A 21,145-nucleotide genomic window follows, 5' to 3' on the forward strand; every position below is an offset into this window, starting at 1 on the left:
AACCACCGCAACTGTTGGAGCATCCTATGCTCCATACAATGCTTTCTAATATTTTTCATTATTTCATTCATTTCACAATTTATTTAACTCCAAACCTTTTTTTTATATGCTTTCTGTAATTAATCAATAATATTTATATTATCTAATTCTCTCTATGTCACCAACTTCCGAACATTAATTTTCATGTCTTGTTCACTACTGTGTATAAAAAAACAGTAAAATATGTGAGACTGGTATAAAAATGAGTATCACTCAAAAGAAAGAAAGAAGACCAAGACACTTCTCTTTATTATAATACTCCTTTTAATTGTTTATTGAATAAGTTTTGTTTTAAAAAATGAAAAAACAAATAATTGAGATTTTGTAACATTCATAAAATATAAAACATAACTTAATTTATGAATATGTACATGTCTCCAAATATAATATAATATAATACATCAAAAGAATCTATGCAAATAAACTAAACTGAAACAGTTTCTTCACATATTTATTAACATCCGTGCAGTGTAATATTTTATATTCTCGTATTAAAGCACAATTACAATAGTTATAAAGATAACACAACAAATACACAAAAATAAATTAATTAAAATGATTAACTTTTTAATAAATTAATTTTCAACATTAATTATCACTACTCCTTAATATTCATAACTCATTCAACTCATCTCATAGATGTAACCACTTCTAAAAATCTACATTAAGATAGACGCACACGAAATTTTTATCATGACACAAATTCAATCATGGGCATGGATGAAATATAAAGTAAGGAAAATTAAGTTCTCTTTCTCTGACTGGATTTTATCTCCTCTAACCTGCATTAATATGGCAACAACATAACCTATAGGGGATACAAGTTTAACCAGCATTATATTTGATTGTTTACTCACTGTTTGTCGTTGATAGCCTTGAACTTAATCTTGTTGTATAAGCTATTGCAGATAAAATATTGGTTTAGAATTATCTTTTTTTTATGGTTTATGATTTTTGTGCTAGCTGAAGAGGTGTGGAAGACCTATAATTTTCTTTTTACAGTTATGCTTGAGTGTTACTGGAGACCTTGGGGATGATGGAATGTGGAATTACAAAATAAGAAACAAGATTTTGATAATGAATAAGTGGTAGAATTATAGGTAACACTCTAAACTGTTTGGCCTTTTAAATATGTTAAAATAATTTTGATTACCTTTGGAATTATGGCTTAAGCAAAACAACATTGGTTTAATTCTGTCTTTTGAAAACCATCTTTAGCAATTTCTGCATGCATACTTTTCTTGAAAATGGTACAGTTTAACACAGATCTTTGCTAGAATGATGGTATTGTCTTGGTGTTGCAGGGCTATAGAGGTATTATTGGTAGGGAGTAGACAAACAAACGAAAACAAATATCTAAAGGGGTTGATGAATGCTGGTTCATGGAGTCAATACTGAAAATCTATACCTCGACAACAAAACATTAAAACAATGTAGATTTGAAAGTATGCAGGGAAAGACTGCCAACTCGTGCGTGGGACTATATATTATTGGGTGGTCCGATAGCGGGTGGCCTGATAAGCCCAACAATTACTCGCTAGGATAGGCTTGAAATGGCTCTGATACCATGTTACGAAGTGGACTTTAAGCCTAACTCAACCCGACTCATAGGGTTGAGGTTTGCACCCACTTATATACAATGAAAGACTCTAATCTCTAGTCGATGTGGGATCTCCAACATTGTGTAATAGGAAGAGAATTACGTTAGTACTTTTGGAATCTTTAAACCCAGATGGTAGAATTATCAAGTAGGTCTGTTTTGATGATTTTTGTATAAAGGTTAAAACACCTCTAAAGTGTTTCTTTTAATTCATTTAATTCTTTGTTGAAAAATAAAAAAATTAACACCTATTAATTTGGACCTAACTAAATGTCAATCCTAAATTGACTTGTTTCAATTTTGACAACCTAAAATCTCATGAGTAAAATATTTGCACAAGAAAGAAATTGATAATTTTTTCTCATTCAAATTACTATTTATAACTTGAGTGTTAAGATTTTTCACTTACGAGACATGATTGTTTGAGAAAAATGAATAAACGAACAAGGTTAAAAATCAAGTTTTTTTTTCAATAAAACTAAAACAAATATTTTTTTCATTCTAAACATAATTTCTCTTCCACGTACTAATTAAATTATACTTATTTTAATTTATTTAAATTCAAAATAAATTAACATGTTTAATAATAAAACATTAAAATACCAACTTTAGATATCCCACAAATCAAAACAACATTCCAAATCAATCTCAAATCTGTATCAGAATGGATTTATCATATAGTTTATTCAACTAAATATATATTATATATTGGTCAAAATCACTAACTCTTCATGTTGAGTAAATGGGAATAATTTACTCACCTCAATATTATCATCTTAATACACAAATGAACAAAAGAACATGAGAGAAAAAAAAATACACAAAAACTAAATTTTATCATCTCAGGTTGTTCTAAACTTTGTCGTTTTTTGGGTTGCGGAAAGAAAGAAAAAAGTTAACCTAAAAAATCTATAAAAAAAATAGATATTTTATAAAGTTAGAGTGTGATAAAAATGATATATATATATATATATAATTTTGTATTTCTTACTTTAAGTAGTCTATTTCTTTCTACGTCTCATGCAAACACAAATTTTGTTGTGTTCTGATAGGGTTAATAAGTTAACTACTGACTTAACACAAAAGTGTTATCTTAAAGTAGTTTATTTTAGGAACTTCTAGCTTATTTGTTTATTTATCTCATTATTATCCCTTACATTGTAATACATTTTCTTATTATTTTTTGTGTTATTTTAAAGTAGTTTATTTTAGAAACTTCTAGCTTATTTGTGGTTTATTTATTTATTTCATTATTATCCCTTATATTTTAATACATTTTCTTACTTTTTTTTCATTTTATTTATAACTACACATTTTAATCTCATAGACACAATTAATCGTTCCACTATTTTTATTATTTATTTATTTTTAACTTTTTGTATGCAGTTCAAATAAAAATGATAAAACTTTTAAAAAACTAGATAAAAGTACTAAATCTTTTAATAAAAATTAAATTATTTTTAAAAAATTAAATTATAAACACCTAGAAGCCTGAATTTTATTTATATAATAAAACTTACATAATTATATTTTTATACCATTTTACATTTATCAACTAGTTGAATAAATATGTCAATTTTAATAAATTGTTTATAATTTATAAATTAAAATATATGAGCTACTAGCTAACTTATTAGTTAGAGATTAATTTATCAGTTGAAAATAAATTTATCAAATGCATCTTAAATTAACTAATCTAGCATTAAAATAATTTGAAATCTTTAAATTTTTTATAAAGACTTTTCATTCATACTAAATATCTATAAAAACTTATAAATAGTCTTAAATATTTATCACTGACGTGGATATGGGTCAATTTCTACTCACAAAAATAGGTAGTGGGGACCCATTTTGCCTTTTCTATTTCCTGCAGTAGTAAATGCCCTAATCCCTATTGACATAATTTAACTAATTTAAGTTAATAATAATAGTGTAAACAGGTTGTAAAAAAATAAAATAAATAGTATTTGTGAACGTGATCTCATCTTTTAATTCTTTTAAGAATATTAGATGAGTTTGTTTCTACTCAATTTTTTAAATAAGTACCTTTTAATTAAATAGTTCTTTTTTTTTGCTTTTTATACATTTAATTTATTTTTTAAAGTATTTTTTTTAATAAATAAATATTTTAAACAAATAATTATTTTAAAGATTACTTCCTAAGCACCATTTTAAAGTGTGTTTAGTTTATTTTAAATGCAAATATATAATGCACCAGTTTTCCAATCACCAGCTGCATTTCATTGTTTTTTTTCATATTTATGTATTAGTAAGAAGGCTCAAAAAGTCAAAAGTAAGTGGATAAACTTGTTTTTTTTTAATATGGGAAACACTCAAAACGATCTGAAAGCTTTTGAAAAGAACTCAAATCATGAAAAAATCTCGAGCAACATATCGGACTTAAAAAGTGTGGAAAAAAAAAGGTATTAACAAATTTTTTGTTTTATTTGAGTGGATTCATATACTTTTGTGCAAATTTCTTAGGATCGAAAGGAACTTTTTAAATACTATACGTCTACAATTAGAGAAAAAAATAGACAAATTTTGTGCAAGAGTACACTTTTGGTTACTTTGAAGGTAATTTTTTAGGCAATTTTTGTTTTTATTATTTTATAATACTTTTATCATTTGATAATTTTTTTTTCTCCAATAAATTATATTTTATTACTATTTTCTTTTACTTTTATTTAGATTTTAGAGTGATTGTTATGTTTCTTGTTGAATTGACTTTTATTTAATTTGAAATAAATTATATTTATCGCTATTGTTTATTTTGTAACTTTTATTTATATTTTGGAGTGATTGTTAGGTTTCTTGTTCAATTGAATTGAATTTAATTTGAAGAAATATAGAGACAGGTCTTTTTATTTGTTGTAGGAATATATATATGATTGTATATTGTAAGTTTGTATAATTGAACAATTGAATAATTAAAGTTTAGGGTTTAGAATTTCATGATCTCTTAGAAAGAAAATTCCTTAGTTTCATGTTCACCTAATGAAGTTCTATGATCATGAGGGATAAAAGTTAACCCTGATAAGTGTGAGGATATTTTAACGACGAGGAGTCTGAGCAACTTGAAGGAAGTTCAACATCTTAACGGGAATGGGAAGCTGGCGACATTTTCAAGATTCCTCCCTAAACTTGTAAGAAAGCAAAATCTTTCTTCTGACTCCTTAAAGGGTAAAACAAGTTCAAGTAGAGAGATAAATGTGAAGATATGTTTCAAAATATAAAAATAAGATATATTTTCCTTGTCCATGATACTTGTAAGTCCACCACCTCACTCAACATTAATATTGTACTTAACTATTTTTAGCTCTCCCATCAACTCGGTGCTTGCTTATGAGGAAAGAAAAAAGCAGTGAGTAACCCGTGTATTTCACTAGTCATACTCTACAATCGGCTAAGGAAAGATACTGAGTCATTGAGAATTGGTTTAACACTTTTTTATTCGGCTTGAAGGCTTAAGTAATATTTTCAAATTTTTCATATCATTGTACAAATTGATTGTCCAATCAAACAGGTGTTGTAGAAACTAGAGTTAGCAGGACAGATAACAACATGATTCTTAGGACAATTCTAGCTTCATTTTAGCTCTTCAAAAGGTCAAAACATTATATTAGACGAGTGAGACAAAACATAAGCTACAAAAGAATATTTTCGTAAAAACTATATAAAATAATAACAAAAGAAACCTTAAGAAAATGCAATTAGTCTAGAAAAATACTGAAAAAATTGAGTTATCAGTCTCTTCACATGTTTCCTCCTAAAGAATTTTATGTAATAACCACTTTCTAATTGTCTACAACTTGGGAAATGGACATACTCGGCCCATTTCCACTTTCCAAGGGGTTGATAATGGTCACCAATTTATGGACAAAGGATTTGAACAATTTTTATAACAACTCAGCATTAAGCACCGAATATCATCAGTGGAACACTCCAAAACTAATGGCCAGACACAAGTAACTAACAATGATATACTAAATGAACATAAGAGAACACTCGGATAAGAGAAATACCTAGCATATTGTGGGGTATTGCTATACCTTAAATCATCTACAAAAGAAACACTTTCTTTATTAACATCTGAGTTAGACACAATGATTTTGGTCAAGATGGGAGAAGCCACCTGACAACGATAAAATTTTATTAAACACAATAATAATATCCATCTTAAGATTGAGTTAGACCTCATGCATGAGATATGAGAAGAGACACACATAATAGAAGAAGAAACAAATAATATGATAGTCTAACCCTATAATACATGTGTAAGGGAGCGACGACTCTTTCATAAAGGTGATTTAGTATGAGAAAACTCATAAAACTTGAAAGATAAATAAAAAGGAAATTTAACACCCAACTTAGAGGGTTGACATCGTGTAATTGAGTCATTTTAGAATGGAGCTTACAAACTCAAAGAATTAAATGACAAACTTTTGTCAAGGGTTTTGAACACAACCCAATTGAAAATGTATTACATTTGAATCATGAAAAAGAAAAATATACTCTTATTTTCTTAATATTGTTTTTATCTTTTTTGAGAGTTTTTATTGGATAAAATTTTAATGAGACACAATCTTATATATATATATATATATATATATTAAATTGAAGTTTAGACAAAAATATTTTGTCTTTAAAAAAAATTACATTATTTTCTTTAAGAACATGAGAATAAGTGACACAATCAAATTATAATGATAATATAGCATGGAAATTTTTGTAATTTGTGTCTTAGCTATCATATAGTTAATAAGGAAGTGAGTATTAAGAGTACAAATTTTGTTTATTTAGTGTCATTTTAATAAGAAAGAAAGCTAAAATATAATTTGTTGAGAAGTAATTTTTAATCTTTTAATAAAGTTATGACAAATTTTGAAATAAAATATGCCTTGTAATATTTTCACTTCTAAAATATATATTTAAATTTAAAATGATGTTATCAGGTTTTGAGTACTAGTATATTTGGTTGAAAAATATAAATTTATAATAACTTAATAAAATTAGAATCCTGTATAACTACACAAAAAATATTAAATATTTCTTTACCAGTTTATTGATATAGTTTTTCAAATGTTTTTAAATTCCATAATAGTATAAATACAAACAAAATAGATAAATTCCTACAACAAGATCATAAATGAAACAAAACCAAAAGAGAATGAATAATCTTAGGAGAGTTAGAAAGACAATCTTATCAAGATCTAATTCATCAATGTTGAGAAAGTATACTTTAAGCCCCTAATTAAACAGACTCTCCTTTAAGATTCTTAATTTTTTAAGTTATAAAGTTGTAAAATTGAAACTACTGATTGTTTTATTTTGACATATTTTTATTAACAGAATAATAATAATCATATTTTTTATATCTATTATTACAAAAATTCTCTTAATAAATAAACTCGATAAGAAATATATTTTTAATTTTGTTTAACTATATTTATAAAACTTTTCAATTCTCTTATATTTTTCTCCATAGTTTGTTTTTTCAACAAGGATAAATTGAAAAGAAATATTTGGTTAGATTAATATAAACTATTCTAGGATAATGTGGTTTTCTTTATAGAGTTAAATGTTTCGAAACAAGTACTAATTTATTTATATAAGAAAAACTAGATTTTTTTAAAGTGATACTTGACTTGCAAAATGGTAGTTATGGCACATACATTCTTGTTACCAAAAAATACATGAAGTCATTTAAATTACATTAAAAGTCAAACTATCTCATAACAAGTAGAAGAAAGGACACACTCTTATTTATTAAGAGTTTAGTTTTCATGTACATTGTCACATCACGGGTACAATATCTAACTGTTAATAAAATTAAAATAATTTTGAATACAATTTTAAAATGATTAATATAAAGATGAACAAATTTGAACATAATTTATAATTAATAAATTGTACATTTGAAATATATTTGAATTAACCAGATTTGAAATGACAGTTGAATTTTAGCATATAATTACTTCCTGTACAAGAAGTAGGAATTTTTGGTGTAGAGGGATAGAAGGAGGGAATTTGAAGAGAATTTAATGGTGAATAACTGAATAGCTTATGTATTTTGATTATTGGATTGAGAGGGAGATAGAAGGAAGGTTAAGTTATTAAAGTAAGAAAGAAGAATGAATGGCAGTTAAGGATATAAAATGAAAGAGGGAGGGTAGATTGGTGCAATAAGAAAATGCAGAGAGTATAATAAGTAAAACATTTATTTATTGATTGTTGGTTTTGTGTGCACTGCGCCAGGTGAGGTAGTAGGGAGTCACACACAAACATATCCACACCAACTCTCTCTTCTACTTCCTCTTCTTCCTCCTCAAACCAACAATAATAATGGACCAGTTTCAATCAACCATCACCAATAATGCTCAAATGCCCAACTCTCAACCTTCCAACTCCAACAATGGCGAACCACTCTATGAAGACTTTGACAGCACCTGTTCCACACCTTACGTCAGTGCCCCTTCAAGTCCCGGTCGTGGACCGCTCCCGCTCCCAGGCTTCTTCTACAGTGCTCCCGCCAGTCCAATGCACTTCGCCATAACCGCTGCATCCTCCTACGACAAGACTCCCTCTTCCGCGCCAATGGGTTACGAGTTCGAATTCTCGGCCAGGTTCGGCTCAGCCGGTTCTGCCGGTTCCGGTTCCATGAGCTCTGCTGACGAGTTGTTCCTGAATGGTCAGATCCGTCCCATGAAGCTCTCGAGCCACCTTGAACGCCCCCAGGTTCTCGCACCCTTGTTGGATCTGGAAGGAGAAGAGGAGGAAGAGGAAGCCGAGGCGGTTAGCGTTAGTGTGGTCCGAGGCAGAGATCTGCGGCTGCGGGACAAGTCTGTTCGGAGGAGAACCAGATCCATGTCCCCTCTCCGAAGCAACACGCCTCTGGAGTGGGCAGAAAACGAAGAGGATCATATTGTTGGCGGGGATCACGACAATAGCGTGAGCTCAGGGAAGCAAATCGAGGTTAGTTCCTCGGAAGCTGAGAAACGAATGGAGAACGCGGAAGATGGTTTGGAGACAACTCATTCGGTATCAGGTTCGGCTTCTTCCTCTCGCTCTTCTTCGGCTGGGAGAAGCTCGAAGCGTTGGGTTTTCCTGAAGGACTTTCTCCGAAGCAAAAGCGAAGGAAGGAGTAACAACAAGTTCTGGTCCACCATTTCCTTCTCCCCAACCACCAAAGACAGGAAACCCACCACTTCCAGTGCCCAAACTCTCAATGTCCCAGCAAACACCAAGACCGGGCCTTCTTCTTCTTCTTCCGAAGCCACGCACAAGTCCAAAGGAAGTAGCTCTCAGGGCTGGGCTCGGAGAATGAGCGGGAAGCCCACCAACGGTGTTGGGAAGAGACGCGTGCCACCTTCGCCGCACGAGTTGCACTATAAAGCTAACCGGGCACAAGCTGAGGAGTTGAGGAAAAAGACCTTTTTGCCCTACAGGCAGGGTCTGCTTGGGTGTTTGGGCTTTAGTTCTAAGGGTTACGGTGCCATGAATGGCTTGGCTAGAGCCCTAAACCCTGTTTCCTCCAGGTAAATTCAATCTCCTCTTTCCTTTGGGGATGGTTTATCTAAAATTGTACAGCTCATTATTAATTACTATCACCACTATTATCATTATTATTTGTTTCTTCATTATGGAATGGTTTAGCTTAGTCTTAGCTTCAAGAATTAAGATAGCCCCATCCCATCCTAGTGTGAACTGGGTTGGTGAGAAGAGGACTAAAATAGTAGGAGGGTTCTTGTTGAGGAAGATGAAGACGACGAAGATGCTCTGATAAAACTATCATGTACAATATACTACGAAGCCATGCCATGTACTGGTACTCGCAGCATTTTATTATTTACACAGTTGCTGTGCAGTGACTGAAGTTTATTAATATATTTTCCACACTTACCTTTTCTTAAAATTTTATTATTTCACCGGAAATTATGGCTAGAGGCCATGATTGTGGCTATGGCTTTGCGAATTGCGATTCTTAATGCTGGTTATCTCTCGTACAGTATCGATTTGCATTGGTTACAGAAACCACGTGGTGTGGGGAGCCCTGATAGTTGGTTCAGGCCCCATGATAACTGTGCAAATACAATTCGGCAACTTCAACACCACGCCACACCACACCACAATTGAAAGATGCCCGTGATTTTGTTTGCATCTCATGCGTCCCTCAGTCTTTGGTTGCTTGTGCAAATTGCATTGAGATGGGAGTATTGCGGTTTATTTAGGGGTCCAAATGGTCTTTTTAGATGTAGCTTTATAATTATTATGGTGTGGTGAGATTGTTTGAGGTTTGAGTTAGGAAAAAGATGTTTGCAAAGCTACATGCGACAAGATGTGGACGTAAAGTAGATTGAGATTATTTGACATTGACCCGTTTATAAGTTAGTAAAATATTATAAAGTAGGAATGGAACCCATGTAAACCCTTCCAAGAGATGTTCCAATTTCTTTTTGGTTGCTTCTATACAAGTCTCTTTTTCGATAAATCCTTTCTACCATCCAACCCCAGTTTTCTTACTGGATGTCCCACTCCTACCATTGAGAGATGATCTCAATGACTTTTATATGTTGCTATTGGATTAGGTGCAAAATTTTGAAAAAGGAGGCAATAAATAATCCACGAGACATGAATCCACCTGGGGGCCCCTAATGCTTTAATAAGCTCAGCGGCATCTAAATTTGTTTAGCCCACTCAAAAAGATATGTGTGCCATAATCAATTAATCATGCCTACCCCTCCTAACTTTGCTAAGGAACAATTTGGCTGCCTTCCAAATTTCCCTTTTAACATGATTCAAATGATGAATAGTTGTTGAGTAAGATAATAATTATATTTCTCTTCATACTCCCCACTCTTTTCTTCAATCACATGCTACCTACCTGTGTGGGGATTCTGCTAGACTAACTTGTACTTCCGATATTTGGTGATATTTGGCCCCCCGAATATTTTTCTCCAACCTTTTTGCCATAATATTTACCCCTTGCCTTTACTGGATCACAATCCCACTGTAGAAGATACTGCTCCTAAAAATATTACATGTTGCTAAAGGAAATGTTTTAAATATAAATTATATAAATTTGGATTTGTTCCAAATGGGACGAATTCAGTTCTATACCACTCGAATAGGTTCAAAATAAGATAATATTTTTATGATATGAGAGTAATGTTTGGCTGGTGGTCGGTGAAAAAGATGGGTGTGGTTGCATAAATTGAGGGTAGTAAGACCTTGGAACTCAGGAATTAGAACCCATATCTCCCGGAGCAGAACTTTTTAATGCACCGAATCTTCCATCATGATTTGGATGAAGGCCAAGGAAGGGAAAATAAGGAGTTGAACTGAGAGTCAATTCATCTGACTCTACAAGACTGATTGACTGCATCAACAGACGCAAAATTCAAACAATGTTCTGAACAGTCTTCCATACCAATGTCAAACAGTGAGACCTTGTTTGGGATGCCCAAAATTTATTGTAGAAAACCATTTCTTTTATTGGCAATTTGTTGCTGCTTCATATTAGAGACTATTACAGGTCAAATCATTTCAATTATTTTACTTGGACTGTTACACATATCACTACCCACCCTTCTCTAACCTCAGTATACAACAACAATATAGGATATTTAACTGCTCATACATGGCCTGACTTAACAGTATCTTCACTGTATTATTTTGTAGCCATACCTTGCTTGCAAACGACAACTCAGTTCGAAACGGTAATTTATCGAGTCATGTTGTATAGATATATGTTAAAAGTCTAGATGTTCTTATCTATTATATTTAGTATTTTTTTATATATTACTTTTTCCGTCGTATCTATGTTTCTTTCTGGATACATGTCGAGGGTTAATAATTTTTTTTTATAAATGACTAATTCTTTCTTTAAAAGTGCGTAATATTGTTATTTTAATCTATAAATGCAGTGTAATTTGTCATGTGATATATGTTAAACCTGTGAGATTTAGGTCAAATCTAATACTTATGTTTACATGATAAGTTGTTTTGACTTTGAATAAATGAAGAAGATATGTCAGTTAAGTCAAGTGATTAAAGTAAAAGTTGATTTTTTTTAATTTTATAGAGCTTGAAATTATAATATGTAATTTTCAATTTAGTTATTAAATTTAATTAAATATTTTTACTGTTTAAAGTAATTTCGAATTTAATATGAATTATAAATTATTGACAAAGATAACAATATCTTATTTCTCACATTTTTATTGTTTACCTTAGTTTTCAGATTATCTATTTTTATATCAATTTTATCATTTTAAATTTAAATATTCAAAAGATTAAATATAAGTTTTTAAGGTATGTTTTTTAAATATTGGAGGAGCTTAAAAATAGCTTCTTAATTTTATACACATTAGTAGCATATAGTTTAATAACTTGATCTAGATAATATGTGGTTCGAAATCTTAATTTTACTAGTGATGTCTTGAATTTCATCATAAAACTTTTAATATAAGCAATTTTTGTATTTTAAATTTAATGAACAAGTCTTTTCATAAGCATAACAACAAACAAAATTTAGCCTAGACTAGAACTTCACACTCATTTAATTCTTTAAATTTTAAACTTTAAATAATAATAATGATATAAAGATTGATAGACCAAAAGGAAAAATTAGGGGTGTTGCGAGAATCGAACTCACGACCTCTCGCACCCGAAGCGAGAATCATACCACTAGACCAAACACCCTATATAATTTGTTAAAGTGATTTGGTGATTGATGAAGAAGAAAAGCATGGAAGAGAAAATGAAGTGTTTGAAAGAATGAAGAGATTATAGGTAGAGAAAAGTGAAGAAGAGATTGTTAGAGGAGTCAATGAGCAGAAGCAGAGAGATAGAGAGGAAAGTTCTTCGTCTTCTTCACGCTGCCAAAACCCCAAACCAGCTCACCCAAATCCACGCTCACTTCCTACGCCATGGCCTTCACCAATCCAACCAAATACTCACTCATTTCGTCAGCCTCTGCGGAACCCCTTACGCCACGCGCCTCTTCGCCCACGCCCTCAACCCCAACATTCTCCTATTCAACGCCATCATCAAAGCCCATTCCCTACAACCTCCCTTCCACCCCTCATTCTCCTTTTTCTCCCTCATGAAGTCACGCGCCATCTCCCCCGACAACCACACATTCGCGCCCCTCCTCAAGTCCGCCTCCAACCTCCGTCACTACGCCCTCGGCCAGTCCCTCCATGCGCACGTCCTCCGCCTCGGCTTCACGCGCCACGCCTCCGTCTGCGTCGCCACGGTCGACCTCTACGCCACTTGCGGGAGAATGGGCGATGCAAGCAAGGTGTTCGACGAAATGCGTGACCCGGACGTCGTCGTTTGGAACTTGATGATTCGCGGGTTTTGCAAAACGGGGGATTTAGAAACGGGGCTGAACCTTTTTACACAAATGAAAGAACGGACCGTGGTTTCGTGGAACCTTATGATGTCTTGTTTAGCGCAGGGCAACAAGGAGGGGAAGGTTCTTGAGCTTTTCAAGGGGATGTTAGAGCAAGGTTTTGAACCCGACGATGCTTCCTTGGTCACGGTGCTACCTGTGTGTGCTCGCTTGGGGGCTGTGGATGTTGGTGAATGGATCCATTCTTATGCGAATTCCAAAGGGTTCCTCCGAGATGCTGTTAACGTGGGGAATTCGCTCGTTGATTTCTATTGTAAATGTGGGAACTTGGAAGCCTCGTGGGCCATTTTCAATGAGATGGCTAATAAAAACATTGTTTCTTGGAACGCGATGATATCGGGTTTGGCGTATAACGGGGAAGGTGAAGTTGGGGTTGGCTTGTTTGAGGAGATGGTGCGTGGAGGTGTGGCAGCTAATGATTCCACTTTTGTGGGGGTTTTGGCGTGTTGTGCTCATGCGGGTTTGGTTGATAGAGGGCGTGAGATATTTGCCTCTATGAGTGTGAAATTTGGGGTTTCCCCTAAACTTGAGCATTATGGCTGCGTTGTTGACCTACTTGGGCGTTGTGGGCACGTGAGGGAGGCTCTTGACTTGATCACAAGCATGCCATTGAAGCCAACTGCTGCTTTGTGGGGTGCATTGCTTAGTGCTTGTCGTACTTATGGTGACAGGGAAATTGCAGAAACTGCTGCTAAAGAGCTGGTTGGTCTTGAACCATGGAACTCGGGAAATTATGTGTTGTTGTCCAACATTTATGCAGAAGAAGGGAGGTGGGATGAAGTTGAGAAAGTTAGGGTGTTGATGCGAGGAGGCGGTGTCAATAAAGTTCCGGGGCAGAGTGCAACTGGGTAGTTGCAAAAACTAACTGTTTTGGTTGAAACAGACTAAACAATTTTTCGGACCATTTAATGCTTGGATGAGGTCAAGTTTCACAAAAATGTAATATTGTGAAGATTGGAGAATGCCCATGATCTTATTGAGATAGCATCACAAGACAAGTATCGATCCAGTCCGAATTCCAGACTATTTTTGACATTTGTTCGTGGATTTGAATTCAAAAGGAATCAATGATCTGAACATTGCAAGCTCCAAGTTAGATGTGTTGATTGGTTCAACAGCCCACTGGTTCATGCCTGTGAGATTAAGGAATCAGTACTTGCTATGTTAATTAGCAGAGTTTAATAGTCTTCTTAATAAGGGAAAATCCGCCTAGTTTCAAATGAATACGAAGTGTTTTTAATGACAAAAATTTAATATTTATATATTATTATTTTTCATACAGAAGAAACAATATACATTGTAAATTTGCATGAACTAGAAAAGAAATCTAATTTATACTGTGAACTAGCCGTGTTAAATTCTTTTAGTGGATATGTTTTTTTCTTATTTTTTATCGTTGCGTGTCTAACAAAATGATAATTTTGAGATTGACAATTTTAAGGTGGAAAAGGTTGTGAATTTAAAATATAATTAAACAAAATATAAATATAAAATATGCAGATAAAACAATGGTATTTTCTTTATATATCGATGCATATTATTTTTATTGAAAGAGGTAGTGTAAATTTTTTAGACTTTTTGTTGCATGCGTGCGTCTTTATATAGGCATGTAGAGAGGTTAGATAGAATTGAGATGAAATCATTGTCCAATTTAATGAAAGAAAATTTCGAGTTAGATTTCTACAATTTTTTATTTAATTTTATTAGACTTGATATTTCGAGTTAGATTTCTACAAAATTTTATTTTATTTTATTAGACTTGATATGAAATGATTAATGATTGATGAGATTGAATTGAATTGAGTGAGTTAAGCTAAGATTTAAGTATTTTAATTAAAATTTATAATTCCAATTTTTATTTTTATAAATATTTTTTAAAATAAAAGATATTATTTAATATTTAAAATAAATAATTTAGTACTTTAAGAATACACATTTATTTTAATGAAATAAATTAAATAATAGTTATATTAGTATTAGTTGTGTTGAGTTTCACTTAATTATAAATAAAATCCAACCTATATTTGGATTAAATTCGATTATTTGATTATGTATTTAATAAATATTCATACTCTTAAAATAGAATTAAGAAGTGATGATTATTTCGACTTTAAGTAATTTTTTACACTTATATGAAAAATTGATTTTGACACATATCTACATATTCTCAGTTTAGGAACTCCTTACGTTTATTAAAAGATATATAAGAGAGTCCAAATAGTAAAAAAAAAATATTTAAATTGACCTTAACCCTTTGAGTAGTCAAACTTGCATTTCCAATCCAACATTTAAGTATAAATTTAATCATTGTTAAATTAATTTTATCTCAAATCAAATTTATTAAATCAATATTATTCAAATTGCTTTTGTTGATGCCGATACAAATACATACTTTGATTAGCCATAAGGAACTGTACAATCTGTAAATATTTGATTTGAAATGGAACCTTACTTCAGATTGTACAGTAGAATATGGAGTACATTAAGACAACAGCCATTCATGTTAGGAGAAAGAAGGAAGCTTTCAGCATCTGGTTAAAACTTGTAGTATGTGAAGTCCATTTAGTATTATCTGCTTCTTGCTGCTATTACCTATTTCAAATTCAATAAACAGCAGCAGCTGCTGCTGCTAGGATGAAAAGATAGGATTTTCTGAGGATTGGTAATTTGGGAGCATTATTTGTCTCTCCTCCAATGTACTCTGCCAAATTGAAGTTACCTACACGTAGCTTACATTTTGTTAAGGTAACAACATTCAGAAGAAAAAAGAAAATAGAAAGAAAAGTTGAAGCTGATATTTAGGTGAGTGGAAAATGGAAAATAACTAGTATCCTGACCTCTTTGTCTTGAGAAGCTGCAGCCAGCATTTAGTGCATATCTCATTTGTTGTACAGTGGCTTTGTTGTAGAATATGAAATTGGACAGTACATCATCTATGCAATTAAGCACTTGCTGTGCTTCAGTGAGGCATGCTCCACTACAGAATAAATCAGTGGCCTCCACTGGTATATTGATATTCCCAGATGGGTTTAATCTGTATGCCTCATCACACCCAACATAAATCTTGGAAACATTCAAAACAGCCAAACACATGTTAGTATTGAAAATGCAAAATCTTTCATTCAAGAAGCAAAAAATAGAATGCTTCCAAGTTCCAACAAGTGCCATTCAATATTTGCCACTCACAAGCTTATTGTTGAAGCATGATAAGGCCTCTACCAAGTTTTGTCCTTGCAGATCACCCTCGGCAGCCTCTGTTCATATTTTCACATGCGTACACACATGTCATTAAAATTGTATACATCAGGATCAGTAGTGCACAGAATAAATAGTTAGGAAGAAAAGTAGTTGAAGCCATAGAGATGGTAAAATCATAACCTGAGCATAAGCAAAACATTGAAATTGGAAGAATAATAAGGATGCTGAAACTATTCTTTAGCTTGAGTGCAAGTGCCATGACTATACCGTATGAATGTGATGAAGCTGGTAGTGAAGATTCAAGCTTTTGTCCTTTTATGTGAAGGCAAGTTGAACAAAAGTGGAGAACTTATAGTAGGCCACCTTACAAATATCTAATAATGGAAAAGCAGAAAGTAGAAAGAGTGAATGAGAGTGGTTTGGTTAACAAATAGCACCAGTTTATATGGTAGTGGAAAGTAGAAAGAGTGAATGAGAGTGGTTTGGTTAACAAATAGCACCAGTTTATATGGTAGTGGAAAGTAGAAAGAGTGAATGAGTGGTTTGGTTAACAAATAGCACCAGTTTATATGGTAGTGGGTGGAGACAAATTGACTCATACACAAAGTGAAGGTGCGGGAAGCCATGCAAACATATATGAAAAGTAAAAAATAAAAAGTGGAGATGCGGGGTATCGATCCCCGTACCTCTCGCATGCTAAGCGAGCGCTCTACCATCTGAGCTACATCCCCATTGAAATTTAATATAAATATCAAAATATATAAACATATCTTTAAAGTTTTTTTATACGTTTTAAGTTTCTAAAACATAAAAAATTGTTATCGTGCAGGACAGTTAAATTCAGTTAATAAGAAAAGTAATAACTTTGATCCACCTAGACTTGAGTAGCTTATGCTTTGGTTTTATAAATTTTTTTTCTATGAGCGAAGAAAGACTTTTGAACACACTGAAATTTACTGTATTAATGCTCTCAAGGAGAATGCAGCAAAAGAGTAGGAACAAGTTTGCTTGGAATGGGTTGAACTTACTAACTGTATTGAGGAATTTGAGGTTAAAAGGGATAAGCGCCAAAAGCAAAGAGAAGTGTTGCAGGTGATAGAGTCTAAATTTTTGCTTAAACTGGAGAACTGAACAAATTAGAAGATTTGAAAGTTATCTTTGATAAGCTTATGCTGTCACTGAGGTTAAATGAATATAGATAGTGTAACCAAAAAGAAAATCTCTACAAGGAAGAACAAAGCGTCAGACTCTAACACAATGTGGTGATAAAATCAGCAATGGGCATGACTCTCCATTATGCAGAAATCATCTTTTGGTTCAGTTAATTGGGATTAGAAAGATAAATAACAAAAATATATAAATAACATAATAGAGTAAATCTACATACGTTATCCGATGATAAAGTATTCTGTGTATTGAGAGTGTTTGATGTGAAACTGATCTTTATTTTAGGTAAAAGATTTATTTATAGTATTTGATAATAGACTATTTGATTTATTGACTATATCTGAGAGATATCTTCAAAAATTAGTATGAGCTGATTTCTCAAAGTATCACAATATTTTACAAGATGTGTTAAATGATTGACTCATTCGACTCCACAATAATGAATTGAATCTATTGTAAATGTAAATGTTTAGTAACAAACCCTAAATGTTTAATACTATAATTTATAATAAAACATAGTAAAATCATTACATGGTTTTAGAATTCAGTGGGCTTGTCAGGGAAGGGAGAAGAATCTGAGGAGTGAGAATGGTGAGAATTGTGAAGAAGTGGTGGATATAAGGCCCACTGTGTTGAAATACCAGAAACCCAAACCAGATCCGCCAATAGATTCAGTAAAAGTCCAACTCACCATTTCATAAGGACACGTGGCAAACTGAAAAGGAAATTATATTATATAAATAGACACATATCACACATTTATATGACTCACTCTTCTTATAACTACTTTATAATTATCCTTAGTCGAACCTTTTCGTGATCTCAAAGCTTTTCCAATCAACGGCTGACATGGCAGAAGAAGGACGCCGGATCCTGGTGGCAGTCGATGAAGGCGAGGAGAGCATGCACGCTCTCTCATGGTGCCTCAAAAACCTTGTTTTTCAAAATTCCAAAGACACCCTTATTCTTCTCTACGTCAAATCCCCTCGTGTCGTTTATTCTGCCTTCGATGGAACAGGTATAATCATACATAGGACTAACACCTTATCTTTTTGTTTGTGTTCATTAACTAACTAATTATGTGTCGTGTTTCTCAATTTTTAGGGTATTTGTTTTCCTCTGAGGTAACTGCGGCCATGGAGAGCTATGTGCTGAGAGTGGCCGATTCTGTCTTGGAGAAAGCCAAGAAACTGTGCAACAATGTTGAAAAAGTAGCATCTTATATGAACTATTTAGCATGATGTTGGGTTATTTTGGTTTTGTGATTGTTAATGAACGGGTGATGTGGTTAATTAAGGTGGAGACGAGGATAGAGAATGGCGATCCGAGGGAAGTGATTTGTGATATGGCTCAAAAGTTGGGTGCTGATGTGTTGGTGATGGGAAGCCATGGCTATGGTCTGATCAAGAGGTGAGTCCACAAACTACCCTTTTGAGAAAATTGAAGTGTTGGATTAGTCCTTTATATGTGAATTGTAGATTTAGCTGATCAACTTTGGATGTAAAAAAAATGGTGGCAGGACTTTCCTTGGAAGTGTTAGTAATCACTGTGCACAGACCGTGAAGTGCCCAGTTTTGATTGTGAAGAAGCCAAAATCAACCGCTGGAAACGTCTGAATCATATTTTCATCTTTCCCAGCTTCTTTTTCTGTACATAATTTACTTTTCTGTCATTTGGGTTCTGTGTTTTTGTTTGTTCCTCCTCCACAGGAAATATATTCATGCCTTGTGATTTTTCTTACTTTTATTCTATTCAAAAGTCTTATGACTCATCTCAATTACTTTATACAAATTATACTCCATCATGTAGTATAGAATATTGGTTGATTCTGATAAATCAAGATAAAGTGAAAGTTAATTAAGAAAATAAAATGTTTAATCTATCCATTTAAATCGCACAATGAATCTCTCATTCATGTCGTCACTCTGTTCTATTTCAGATGCTAAAATATAAAAAAAACTGTTAGATTCAGCAATTTACTTCTAATTTTATAACACTCTCCTTTTTCTTTTCCTTTATTTTTGTGATCTTTACTTTACAATTTTAATTAGTTTGTACAGTTTACAAGACACTAATTACTTTTAAACAATATTCTTCCTCTCACCTTGTTAATTTACGGTTAATAAAAAAAAAATGTCTGGTGTAAATATTTATTTATTTAAATAAAATTGTAATTGTTAAAAGAAATTGATGATAATTAACTTTAAAAATTGTTAAGAAAAACTAAAATGAGTCATAAAATGATAAGGAGGGAAGTAATTGTTATTGGTTATGTTATGGGTCCTAGTAATATGTTGCTACCCACATACTTATCATCACTGTCAATAATGTCTCCCCTCTTATCCGCACTTTAGTTTGAATTAAGAAAAGGAAAAGTGATAGTGTGACCTGGATTTAAGATTTGACATTAAAATTTGAATTTTGGAAAAAATGAATGAAACTATTAAGTTATAAAATTGAAAATTTGTTTCAATTTTTGAACTTTAAACTAAAAAACTACAATAATGGGAGCCCTATTGTTGAGATGATAATTTGTGCATGGGAATCCATATATGAATGAATATTTTAGAGGAAAATCAATGTAGGGCTCTTGAATGATTAGGAGCTTTAGTTAGGCAAAATCAGTTATAAAAAACACCTGAGCTCCTTCATTAGTCACTCATGAAATTCTATAATCTACTACTTCATTACGCCGAAGCCGTTCTTCAAGGCATTAAGACATGTTTAAAACATATATTACTGCTGGATCCTAACTTATTCTATTTTATCTAAAAAATTAAAGTCATTTCCCTAATTTTAAGATATTTCTTGTTCCCCATTTTTGTGGCCAGCCAAATGTCAGAATCAACATCTTCTACATACTCAAAATTGCAAAGGAGGGCTCAATGTAATTGGGGGTGTTAATTCTCCTATGTTCATATCGTGGTGTTGGTTTGAAAATTTTGTTACAAATTAATTATAATTGTGTTGATGATGGTGATTTTGAGAAGGGTGCTATACATTCACACACATTAAATGCACCCACTTAACAATCCATTAAATTAATATTTTAATTATATTTATTTTATTTTTTAATTTAAAATATTGTTGTATTATTTTAGGGATTGTCAAATGAGTGTGTTTTGCTATTGAGATTGTAAAATAATTTTCCTTTTGAGAATGGTTGGAAAAATTAGAAAGTGATATTAGATGAAATTGTTAGAAAGTACGTATAATTGGCTCAAAATTGGTGTAGTTGCTTGCTCAAGTTGTGTATTGGTAGGGCTTGAGTAAGTGATGTGTGTCTATATAAAACAATAATGTAATATGATGGTTTAAGTTAATATAATTAAAGCACATTTAAATATTCCTTAACTTAATTATTGATAGCATCTGAACATATAATTAAATACCGTACCTATAACACAAAATCAACATAGAATCATTTGATAAAATAGTGCCTGAACTTATTTATTATACGCTGAACGGTCCGTTCCGTTAATAAGTACAACCGTTTTATTAAATGATAAAGTTTTAGAAGTTGTAACCTTTATCACTTATAAATGCGGAACAAGTCCTCCGTTTTGGGAACAAGTCCTCAAATGATTATCGATCGAATCGAGTCTTTCAACAGAAGATAAAAGAGAGAGAGAATGTGGGTTTATTTTTGGAATCATTTTGATTTACATTTAAAGTTATTATCAGATTTATATAAAAATATATCATAGTGAGAATTTGATAAA

At 32.3% G+C, this 21,145-nt stretch overlaps 4 protein-coding genes and 2 non-coding genes across 6 annotated transcripts; 3 read left to right on the plus strand and 3 right to left on the minus strand.

Annotated features, from left to right (window-relative positions):
- Positions 1-7,744: 7,744 nt before the first annotated feature.
- LOC137830071 (uncharacterized) lies at positions 7,745-9,554 on the plus strand. The gene has a single exon (XM_068637185.1). It carries the CDS (start codon positions 7,985-7,987, stop codon positions 9,179-9,181), a length of 1,197 nt encoding a protein of 398 aa, XP_068493286.1. The 5' UTR covers positions 7,745-7,984; the 3' UTR covers positions 9,182-9,554.
- Positions 9,555-12,260: 2,706 nt separating this feature from the next.
- Positions 12,261-14,402, plus strand: LOC137830072 (Tetratricopeptide repeat (TPR)-like superfamily protein). Its single transcript, XM_068637186.2, has one exon. It carries the CDS (start codon positions 12,471-12,473, stop codon positions 13,908-13,910), a length of 1,440 nt encoding a protein of 479 aa, XP_068493287.2. The 5' UTR covers positions 12,261-12,470; the 3' UTR covers positions 13,911-14,402.
- Positions 12,272-12,343, minus strand: TRNAP-CGG (transfer RNA proline (anticodon CGG)). Its single transcript has one exon. It is a non-coding gene; the product is annotated as a tRNA-Pro (tRNA).
- Positions 14,403-15,394: 992 nt separating the features above from the next.
- Positions 15,395-16,694, minus strand: LOC137828237 (uncharacterized). The gene is made up of 4 exons (XM_068634719.2): positions 16,437-16,694; positions 16,245-16,312; positions 15,896-16,121; positions 15,395-15,777 (listed from the first exon to the last, which is right to left on the minus strand). The coding sequence occupies exons 1-4, from the start codon at positions 16,513-16,515 to the stop codon at positions 15,662-15,664; spliced, it is 489 nt and encodes a 162-aa protein (XP_068490820.1). The 5' UTR covers positions 16,516-16,694; the 3' UTR covers positions 15,395-15,661.
- A 220-nt stretch (positions 16,695-16,914) lies between these two features.
- TRNAA-AGC (transfer RNA alanine (anticodon AGC)) lies at positions 16,915-16,987 on the minus strand. Its single transcript has one exon. It is a non-coding gene; the product is annotated as a tRNA-Ala (tRNA).
- Positions 16,988-18,188: 1,201 nt separating this feature from the next.
- LOC137830073 (universal stress protein A-like protein) lies at positions 18,189-19,163 on the plus strand. The gene is made up of 4 exons (XM_068637187.1): positions 18,189-18,441; positions 18,528-18,634; positions 18,721-18,833; positions 18,943-19,163. Exons 1-4 carry the CDS (start codon positions 18,273-18,275, stop codon positions 19,037-19,039), a joined length of 486 nt encoding a protein of 161 aa, XP_068493288.1. The 5' UTR covers positions 18,189-18,272; the 3' UTR covers positions 19,040-19,163.
- Positions 19,164-21,145: the final 1,982 nt, after the last annotated feature.

The sequence above is a fragment of the Phaseolus vulgaris genome, chromosome 7, assembly GCF_051622355.1.
Source record: "Phaseolus vulgaris cultivar YP4 chromosome 7, ASM5162235v1, whole genome shotgun sequence".
In the NCBI taxonomy this organism is placed as follows: domain Eukaryota; kingdom Viridiplantae; phylum Streptophyta; class Magnoliopsida; order Fabales; family Fabaceae; genus Phaseolus; species Phaseolus vulgaris.

Excerpts from the sequence above, each read along its gene's own strand:
- LOC137830071 (XM_068637185.1), top strand. The coding sequence starts at position 7,985 with ATGGACCAGTTTCAATCAACCATCACCAATAATGCTCAAATGCCCAAC.
- LOC137830072 (XM_068637186.2), top strand. The coding sequence starts at position 12,471 with ATGAGCAGAAGCAGAGAGATAGAGAGGAAAGTTCTTCGTCTTCTTCAC.
- LOC137828237 (XM_068634719.2), bottom strand. The coding sequence starts at position 16,515 with ATGGCACTTGCACTCAAGCTAAAGAATAGTTTCAGCATCCTTATTATT. Across the intron at positions 16,122-16,244 it reads CATGCTTCAACAATAAGCTT|ATTTATGTTGGGTGTGATGA; the intron begins GTGAGTGGCAAA and ends AATGTTTCCAAG. Across the intron at positions 15,778-15,895 it reads CAGCTTCTCAAGACAAAGAG|GTAACTTCAATTTGGCAGAG; the intron begins GTCAGGATACTA and ends AGCTACGTGTAG.
- LOC137830073 (XM_068637187.1), top strand. The coding sequence starts at position 18,273 with ATGGCAGAAGAAGGACGCCGGATCCTGGTGGCAGTCGATGAAGGCGAG. Across the intron at positions 18,442-18,527 it reads TTCTGCCTTCGATGGAACAG|GGTATTTGTTTTCCTCTGAG; the intron begins GTATAATCATAC and ends CTCAATTTTTAG. Across the intron at positions 18,834-18,942 it reads GGCTATGGTCTGATCAAGAG|GACTTTCCTTGGAAGTGTTA; the intron begins GTGAGTCCACAA and ends AAATGGTGGCAG.